The sequence below is a fragment of the Festucalex cinctus genome, chromosome 1, assembly GCF_051991245.1.
Source record: "Festucalex cinctus isolate MCC-2025b chromosome 1, RoL_Fcin_1.0, whole genome shotgun sequence".
Classification (NCBI taxonomy): domain Eukaryota; kingdom Metazoa; phylum Chordata; class Actinopteri; order Syngnathiformes; family Syngnathidae; genus Festucalex; species Festucalex cinctus.
In genome coordinates, this window is record NC_135411.1 from 5,182,187 (window position 1) to 5,192,476 (window position 10,290).

At 38.5% G+C, this 10,290-nt stretch overlaps 1 protein-coding gene across 5 annotated transcripts in view; it reads left to right on the plus strand.

Moving 5' to 3' along the window:
- The window catches only part of LOC144013515 (nuclear receptor coactivator 2-like), a 54,069-nt gene that overhangs the window by 14,542 nt on the left and 29,237 nt on the right, over positions 1–10,290 (plus strand). For 4 of the 5 annotated variants that reach the window (XM_077512505.1, XM_077512513.1, XM_077512495.1 and 1 more), the window contains exons 2-3: positions 6,720–6,833; positions 9,703–9,875. In XM_077512505.1, the coding sequence (XP_077368631.1) occupies positions 6,739–6,833; positions 9,703–9,875 (268 nt within the window). In that variant the 5' untranslated portion in view covers positions 6,720–6,738. Of the gene's footprint in view, positions 1–6,719; positions 6,834–9,702; positions 9,876–10,290 lie in introns of those variants that run through there. The other variant, XM_077512528.1, reaches the window with a different exon arrangement.

The window sequence follows — 10,290 nt, forward strand, 5'->3', positions numbered from 1 at the left end:
TTTTTGCAGTCATTCAGGACGATTACGATTTTAATCGACTTTAACCTAACACATCCAACAAATGTTTATTTAAAGGTTTCATTTATTCAAAAAATAATTCCTGTTCAAAATATTCAGACACCAGTAACGTATATTGATTCTAGATCAGTTTTAACATCCACTTAGCATTCATAGTTTGTGCTTAAATGCCACAATTAAGTAGTTGGTAGCTATTGTAAACAAACTCAATTTCACGATTTAGCAAATTCTCAACGATTCGATTTTTTAAAATGACGATGTATCGAATTAATTCGATTTATTGCCCAGCCCTAGTGCAGATCCTTCCCGGCGGGTTTTTGGTGTTCATCGGCATGACGATGTGTCCGTTAGTGTTTCTGATGAATTTCCGAGCTCATGTGGCTTCAAACCAAAGTGGCAGACTTCCTTGTGTCTTTTCAGGCATGGATTCTTGAAGCATTTTTTTTATTAATTTTTTTATGTTTTTTATTTTTATTTTATTTTTTGAGTCTACAACATGACGGTCATGCCGAACAAATTTCATGAAACTGGCTTCGGGGTGGGCTGAATTCTCAAAAAACACAGTTGAATTATTGGTTTTTCTCTTTGGTGTCAGGTCATCAAAATTGGCCAATATGTTCCGCTCATGCAATGCTGAATTTTCATTTATTTTTATTTTTTGGGGGGGGGCAATTTAGTGTCACCCAGCTGTCAAGCAGACATTGGTCGCATTTTTTCGACAAAATGGTTTTGAATCTTTGAAGGATCCCTCGAAAATGTTGTAAATTACTCTTAAAATGTCCACTTGGAAGCAAAATGGCCAACTTGTTGTCTCTTTTAGGGCATAGTTTTTTGTTTTGTTTTGTTTTTTTTTTTTAGACTTTTTGTGGGTCTTACTCCTTTGGCTTTGGCAGCTGAATTTCACCAAAATATTTTTTATCTTGCTTGGCAACCTTGTATGAATTTACCTGTTGCCGCAACAGTTTGGATGTGCTCAGGACCCCTAAAAAAAAAAAAAGTAATTTTCCAAAAATGAAAACCATAATTGTATGACAATTGGCAAGTTAGCATTTGAGGAACACTAAAACATGAACGAAGAATAGCTACTTAAAACCAATATGGTAGACTTCCGGTATCTTTTTGGGCATGGCTTCTTAAGACTTTTTTGTGGGTCTACTTAAGATAAATGGGCGCACCAAATTTCAGGTTGCTAAGGGAAACTGGCTTCGGGGGATACATTTTCTAAAAACACAGTTGCAGTTGAATTATTAAAAGTTTCCTGTTTGGTGGGTTCGCCACCATATTCTGCTCACGCATTGCTGACTTTATTTATTTTTTTCTTGGCAATTTAGTGTCAACTGTAGCTGTCTAGCAAAAATTATTCAAATTTGTTTGCAATCAGGTAAACTGAAGTGAATCTTTGAAGGACTCTTGGACAGTGTTCTCAATTACATTTAAATGTCCACTTCAAAGCAAAATGGACGGACAACTTCCTGTCTCTTTTTGGGGAATAGCTTTTTGTGGGTCCGCATTTGATAGATATGCTGACCAAATCTCATGTTGCAAAGTGAAACTGGCTGAATTTAGCAAAAACAAAAACAAAAACAAAAAAACGGTTGTATTTTCTGGAATTTTGCTTGGCAACCTCGTATCTCGGCACAGTCAAATTTTACTGATTGCCAGACCAGCTTGGATGTGTTTTACGTGCTCCTAAAAAGTCTTAAATGTCATTTTTTCCTAAATGAAGTCCTTAATTGTCTTTCAAAGTGACGCTGGACGATCGCAAGTTATGACTAACAATGGCTGCTTAAAACCATGACGGTAGACTTCCAATGTGTTTGCGGATCTGACTTCTTGAGACATTTTTGTGGGCCTACTTAAGATGAATGGGCATACCAAATTTCAGGTTGTTAAGTGAAACGGGCTTTGAGGGCTGATTTCTAAAAAAAAACAACAACACAGTATCAAAGTTCGTCATCATGTTACGCTCACATGCGATGGTGAAAATGAATCTTTTGTGCAATTTAACAGAATCTTCAGGACAACATTGTCTTGGAGAAAAAAAACAGTAGACTTCCTGTCTGTTTTGGACGGTAGCTCGGTGAGACTTTTCGGTGGGTCGACTGCCGTTTGTCATGTTGCCAAGTGAAATTGGCTTCAGCGACTGGATTTTCAAAGAACTGTTGAAGTGTTTACTCGCTTCAATGGTCACTTCAACTCAAAATGGCAGACACGTGTCTTTTTGGACATGGTTTCTCGAGAGTTTTTCATGGGTCTCTGCTCATGCTCGATAAGCCGACTCAGTAAAAAAATACAACTGCTATTTTGAGGGGCTAAAACAGTAGCTTAAGTTGGAACAAGTTTGCACAAAATATTTTGTTGAGTTGCACAACTTTAGATTTGGTTGAAGTTTGAGTTCAGCCAGTTTTGTTTCGTTGACAGCTAGCATAAAAAAAATAAAATAAAATAAAATAAATAAAAATTAAAAAAAGGTATAAATACGTCTTTGGGACACTTAAAAAAATTAAAATAGAACATATTTATACGTTTTTGGGAGCAAATGAGTTAAAATACTTGCCGATTAATCATTTCATTTTGCCAGCTCTACTCCTATGTCACATTTTCATTCCTAAAGAATTAAATTCAAGTTAACGTCCTTAACTTATTCACTCGCCGCCATTTTCACATTTCGCAATCCCGTTCGCTCCCGGCTGTTTGACTGGATTTTGACTGATTTTGCAAGGCCCACAGAATATTGTGTTCTATTGCTATAAAAGCATGGAACCAATCAAAAGAAAGATTAAAGTCTCTTCTTTCATCAGGAAAAAAAAGTATGTTTCTATCTGTTTCCGTTTTGCAGCAATTAGCATTAGAAGAGAGCTAAGTTTCATCAGTTTTCACAAATCTATTTAAAATTCAAAGTAATTGAACTTTTTTTCTAGATGGCCCTGGTTGATGTCCTTTGCTCTGCTGCCACCTGCTGGCCGATTGTGTAATAACTACCATTTCTGAAACCGTTCTTTGCAGTTGAAAGGTGGCATCAAAGCCTTCTGTATGCTCTAGCATAAAAAAAAAACAAAAAAAACGAATAAATACGTCTTTGGGACACTTAGAACATTAAAAAAACGTATTTATACGTTATTGGGAGTAAATGAGTTAAAAGGAACCCCGGCTGTCACGACAATGTTGCTCTATATTGTTTCTTTGATTGTTGCTAACATAACTATGAGATTAATTTTTCAAAAATAATCTCCAAACTTGTCATGACAGCCGGGGTTGCTTTCAAGATTGCGAGATTAACCTCCGAGTCTCGATGCCTTGCTCCTCAACTGGGGTCCAAAGTGACAATCGCCATAGCAACCAGTCCCATGTCAACAATGAATATCGGACCCGCTGCTCCCCGAGCCGAGTGTCGACTGGCTCCTGAAATGATTCACTCCCTCGTCTGAGAATTGAACGCCGGCGGGACTCGGGAGTGTGCGAATCGTCCATGGCAACGGTCACTGACCATAAAATGGCTGCCTGATGCCGCACTCAGCCACCCGTGACGTATGGTTATTACTCGACGTACGTATGCGCACATATAGCTCGTGTACGTCGCCGTCGGTCCTGGTCCTGTTTGCTAATCCCGCGTATGAAATCTTCTTTATGTTGCCGGCATACATAAGCCCTAGTCGCCGACGCCGGGAAAGTCCGACGTCTTCGCGCTCGCGTTAGTGTCATCTTTTTTTTGTAAGATGGCTTCCCGTATACAGCAGTTGGAACGACATGAGAGGAAGCAAAATGGCAGACGGCCGCTTCGCTTTAAGTGTTCAGACATGGTTTACATTTTCTTTCTAATGGCAAAGTTGTCCGATCTTCCTTTGGTGATTTCTCACTCAGGGGTACGGTTGTTAAATTCTCGGTTATTTTAACCACTGTTTAATAGGGATGTAACGATAAGGGCAATATCGTGATATTGTGATATTAAAACAGCCACAATATCATCACAATGTCGTCATGTTCACAATATTTAAAAGGACAACATGTGTTAAAAAAAAAGTCAGCTTGATTTCCATTCGTGCAGTTCTAGCACCCTCTAGTGGCTAGTTTATTAGTGCAATTTAATTTTCATTAGGGATGTTTTGGCCTTCTATGTTTAAAATCTATGCTAATTGTCAGATGAAGGGGAACCGAATTTGTTTGTGAAGCGATCAATATGTTATTGCATTAGCAAGTAAGTGCCTCAATATTGTTATTAGAGATTGTAGGTGGCTTATATGCATTGCTGTTATGTACAAAAGCATAATTTTTTTTTTTTTTGTGGTATGACCTCTTTTTTTTTTTTTTTTTAACAATATGTGACCTTTTTTTAATATCGCTAACCAACCCCACAATATCGTGATAATTATCGTGTCGTGACCTTCATATCGTGATAATATCGTATCGTGACGTTTGGATATCGTTACATCCCTACTGTTTAACCCCTAAACGCCGATTAAATGCTCAACTTGCCGTTAGCTAACCGGCCGTCAAATATGCGTCGTTCAAAACATGGTTAGTCGCGCTGTTTGCTAACGGCACCGTCAAAGTTAACAGTGCCGTTTATGTCACTGGTTAGCACCTATATCATCCACAATTCCTCTTTTCGTTTACTTCCGGGTTAGTGAAAGAAAGTGGACTGGATACTATCCAAACGACTCCTGGCACTCGCTGGGGGAAAAAAAAAAAAAGAAGCAGGAAGTTTTCTGCTGACGAAGAAAATGTTATTCAATCAATGGTGGAAGCAATTTAGGAGTTTTTGTGAAATAAATTATTTTTATTATTTTTTTTAATTCTATAAAAACTATTTTGTGTAATATTTTTGTATGTTTGCCAATATTTGTGTATCATACAGTATTGTATGCTTTTGTCTGATTTTGTTTATCGTATTTTTGTCTTTTTTTTTTGTCTAACATATTTGTGTTTTTGACTGATTAGTATTTTTTTGTGTAATATTTTGATAGAATAGTTTTGAACTATGTGTCTTTGTTATTGTATTTGTGTGTGTTAATCTATTTGTAATTATTACTAATATTTGTAATATCAAATACTGTATAGAGAAGCCCAAAAGGCACGTTTCATACATCTTGCCTAACTACTGAGAAATCCACAACAATTGTTACCTGAGGCCTGAACAACTGTGATGTCATCTTCGGTCGACAGCTCGTGGCAAAATGTCCCCTGGATTTCGCTGCATAACTCATATTCCACAAATGTAATATTAGCTCATTCACTCCCAGCCATTGTTTTACTGGATTTGGACCGATTTTGCAAGGCCCACAGAATATTGTCTTCTATTGCTATAAAAATATGGAACCTACCAAAAGAAAGATTCAAGTCTGTTCTTTCATCAGGGAAAAAAAGTATATTTCTATCTGTTTCCATTTTGCAGAAATTAGCATTAGAATATAGCCAAGTTTCATCATTATTCACAAATCCATTTCGAATTCTCATTAATTGAGCTTTTTTTCAACATGGCTCTGGGTGATCTCTTATACTCTGCTGCCACCTACTGGCCGTTTGTGTAATAACTACCATGTCTTCAAACATTCTTTGCAGTTGAGAGGCTGCATCAAAGCTTTCTCTAGCATAAAACAACAAAAACAAAACAAAAAACGTATAAATACGTCTTTGGGACGCTTAAAACATTTAAAATAAAACATATTTATACGTTTTTGGGAGCAAATGAGTTAATGGTGAAATTGTCTCAAAATCTTGGTCAGATTATCAAAAAAATGTGAACAGGGGTGTGTAGACTTTTCCTACCCATTGCGTGTCAATATTCTCCTTCTTCTTCATTTGTCATGTTGTGTGTGTGTGTGTGTGTATGCGCAGCCAACGTAGCATTTTTCGATCCTAATCGTTCCTGGGACCCGACCTGGGACCACCTGTTGTTATTTTTTTCTGCGCTCTCCTCCATTTTTTCATCCCTCCATCTTTTCCTCCTCCTCTTCTTCCTCGCGTAATGAGGCCGCACTCGCTCCTCCTCGGGGCCTAATTATTCATTTAGAGTGACAGATGACCCTCCTGCTGTTTGGTGCTTTTCCTTGCTGGCCGCCAGCGTGATGTCTGACATGTTTGTGCTGTTTTGTTTTGTTTTTTTGGGGGTTTTTTTCCGACTCCATCTTCTCCGTTACCTCGCATGTTTTCTGTCCTCCCTCTCGCTCGATCGCTCTTGTTTTCTCTCTCCTTCATTATGATCCGTCCTTTCTGCCTTCATCTGCTCGGCGTTAACCCCCGCCGGGCTGACGCTTATGTAACAGTCAGGTGACGCTCCGGTGGGGGTGGCTGGGGGAGGGGCTAATTGGGATAAGGGTGTGGGGGTGGGGTTACTATGACCCCGGGACATGTCCAGACCGTTTACATGAGCAACAGGCCCACCTTAGTTTGTTTATTTGGTTACTTCAAATGCACGTCATCGTTAACTCATTCACTCGCCGCCATTTTGACAGAAGCAAATCGCATTTTTCTGATTGATTGTATGAATGAATTAGTAAAAGCTCATTTAAAAAAAAGTCAGTCATTTCAAAATCATTTAAAAGCTATTTTACTTTAAGCCAACTCTGAGCTGAGTGTTCTCGAAGCAGCACCAAAAGATTGCAGCTCTGCTTACCTATTCCTTTGACACGATAGTGTTTGGCGAATAGTCGGAATCACTTTTTTTTTTTTTTTTTTTCCCTTCCTTGTCCACCCCCTTGCAGGCGCTGAGATCTGCTGAAGATGAGTAGCGGAGGGGGGCACGCCACCCCGGAGCCCGCGAGGGGGCCCGAGTCCCTCAAGAGGAAGGACTGCCCCTCAGACGTGCTGGGGCCAAGGTCAGCAATTTTTGCAGCGCCTCTTAACTCATTCACTCCCAAGCATTTTCACTTTTAAGTGTTTTCCTGGATTTGAGACTGATTTTTCAAGGCCCGTGAAATATTACGTTCTATTGCTATAAAAATATGGAACATACCAAAAGAGAGATTAGAGTCTCTTCTTTTATCAGGGAAAAAAAAAAGTATATTCCTATCTCATTCCGTTGTGCAGCAATTAGCAATAGAACATAGCTAAGTTTCAGCGTTTTTCACAATTCTGCTTAGAACTGTGGGGAAATCAACTTGTTTTAATATGACCGGGTTGATCTCTTATACTCTGCTGCCACTCAACCATTTTCTGCGGTAGAGAGACTGCATCAAAGCCTTCTCTATGCTCTGGCATTAAAAAAAAACAACAAAAACGTATTAATACGTCTTTGGGACACGTAAAACATTTAAAATATGACGTATTTATACGTTTTTGGGAGCTAATGCGTTAACGCGACTCTACATCGCGAGGAAATCGCTTACGCTTAATACATGTTAACATTGACGTCGTGGTAGTCATATGGACCTTGAAATTATGAATACACATACCTGCCAAGGTTAATAGAGGTTAAAAACTGAACCAAAAATTCAAAAAAACATTTTTGTTCAGGAAATAAGATTAAAATGACTGTTTTGTTTTTTAATTTGAAAAATGCTGGGCCAAAATTTGAGCTGTCAAAATTAGTGAAAGACCGATGTGTTTTTCTTCGAGGCCGATACCGATACAGATTATTAGTAGTCAAGGAGGCCGGTAACCGATATTTCAAACCGATATTCATTTGCAGTAAAATAGAAAAAAAAATATATTTTAAACTATATTGACGTATTTCTTTAAAAATTATAACAAAAATTAAAGTGAGCTTCCAGGGTCATTAGCATGTGTTAAGCTAAATTCAAAATTATAATAACAATTAAAAAGCAAGTAAATAGATCCCTAAAGAGTTCGACTGTAAATAAAGTTTTCAAAAATTTCAACATAATTTCTTGATTTCATTTTTTTAAAATAAAAAGTGAAGGGTGTTCCTATTTTTTTTTTAAGTGGAAATTTAAATAGATCCATAAATGAAAAGTTCCCCGTATCTCACAAACGCATGCGAACGTAGCGAATTTGTTCTTTTTTTTTTTTTTTTTTTAGGGTTCGTATAACATTTCAAAAGATCTTTGCAGTGAAAAATTGTCCGAATATGTTCCAAATGTATTTACAACAAATAAAACTGTGTGAGAACATCTTCTAATTCCTGATGAAAACCCCAAATTCGCGACGTTCACAAGCATTCACTGCTCAGTGAGATACCAGCTTTATCGGCCTTCAGATTCAAAAAATGGCCGATGCCGATATTTGTCATTTGCCGATATTTGTCAAAATGCCAAATATCGGCAACGATATTTGACCCGGCCGGTAATCGGTCAATTGGTCGATAATTGACGATAATTATCGGTCACCGATATTATCGTGCATCCCTACATATATCATCATTATGACCAGGTGTCTGATACTGCTCGGTGGCACTGTTGGTATTGCCCAGTAACCAGGAGGTCATAAGAACACAATTCATCTCTCAATTTACTTCATAAGAATTCCGCATGCATTCAAAATCTTAGCATTCAGCTTTCAGCATTCCCACGCAATTTCTACAGAAATTGCACTTAGTCTAGTATACAGTGGAACCTCTACTTACGAAGGTCTCTTCACACGAAATTTTCGAGTTACGAAACGCCCCAACGGGAAAATATTGCCTCTTGTTACGAAAGAAATTTCTAGATACGAAAGGTAAAAATACATTACCGAACGCAACATACTTTCGGCTATGGCTATTTCCTACCATAGGTATCTATGAGCGTATACTAGATCGTTATCTATACACGTCCTCATCGTTCATCCCGCGGCCCATGAGGTGTTCCGATAGTTTTTCGTAAATGTATGAACTAACGGCCAACCAATTTGTGCAAAAATTCAAACAATTGGTGATTGATGAAAGCACAGTAAGTTTTTAATTGCGACGAGACGGGCCGTTTTTTTTGGGGGGGGAAAAAAGATGCCTCGCCATACCGGAAGTTTCCATCAAGTTTCAGAATTTGTTTAAAAGAATCGGCCAGAAAAAGTGTTCACCAGTCGGGCGTTTGCTCACTAAGATGATGTTTGCATTGGACATTCACGAAGGATTGTTTAAAAAAAAAAAAAACAAACAAAAACAAAAAAAAAACATCCTTGGATCAGTTCTTTGCAAAACACCAGGCAGAAAAAAACACTTCTGAGAGAGAACATGAACCAAAAAGAGGACAGCAGTTAAAAAGGTAAATGAGCATCATTTTTATTCTTTACTCTATTCTTTGTTTTTTACATTATGCACAACTCTCATTTATTGTGCAATAATCTAATTGTAACATGTATTTGTTACATGTTTTGATGCATTTTTATGCTTTATAAAACATTTATGTCTGAATTTTGGGAGGCTCGGAACGGATTAGGGCATTTACATGGAAAATGCGTCTCCACTTAGAAAATTTTCGACTTAAGAACTTTCTTCCAGAACCAATTCATTTCGTAAGTAGAGGTACCACTGTAGTCAAGTTTTTGCGCCTTTTTTTTGCCACCAATGTCGTTCTTGTGTTAACTCTAAAATTTGACAGCCCAAAATGTGCGGTGTCATCTGCACGCATGCACCACACCGCCCCTCAGAGGCCGAGGTGTGCATAGCAAGCGCACCACCCCAAACAAGGCACACACAACAGTGATCGATTAAGCAATTAAGGGTCGTGCAATGAACCGAGCATTCCAAAAAAAAAAAAAAAAAAAGTTGTATTCTTAGCGTACCCTTGCAACGCTGTGCCTGCCCGGCAGCCCCAAGAGGAGCACGGAGAGGCGAAACCGCGAGCAGGAGAACAAGTACATCGAGGAGCTGGCCGAGTTGATCTTCGCCAACATCAACGACATGGACGACCTCCACGTCAAGCCCGACAAGTGCGCCATCCTCAAGGAGACGGTCAAGCGGATACGGCACATCAAAGAGCACGGTGCGTACCGGGAAATCAACGTTTTTTTTCCTTCAGGACGGTTTTCACTGATGGAGGCAGCGCTTCATGTCCGGACTGCCAAATTGCACTCAGCAGAAGTGAACATTTTAGTTTGCCATCGGTGGCTAACGTTGCTAATGCTAATTTGTGCAAACATAGCAGCTTTGGTTACGGTTAAATAAAACAAAAAAAAAAGAAAAACAGTTGGGTCAAAAAGAACATAAATTGGGTCGAAAAGGAAGCGACCAAACTTTTGGGTCAAATAAATAGCCCACAAAACAACCCAAATTTCGTTGGTTGAGTAATTTAGTTTTGGGGTTTAATCAGTGCTATTTTATTTGCTGTTATGCGCCAGTCACCAACTCTCCGCTACCACTATAAATAAATAGTATCATTTGTCAATAGCAAAGGTGTC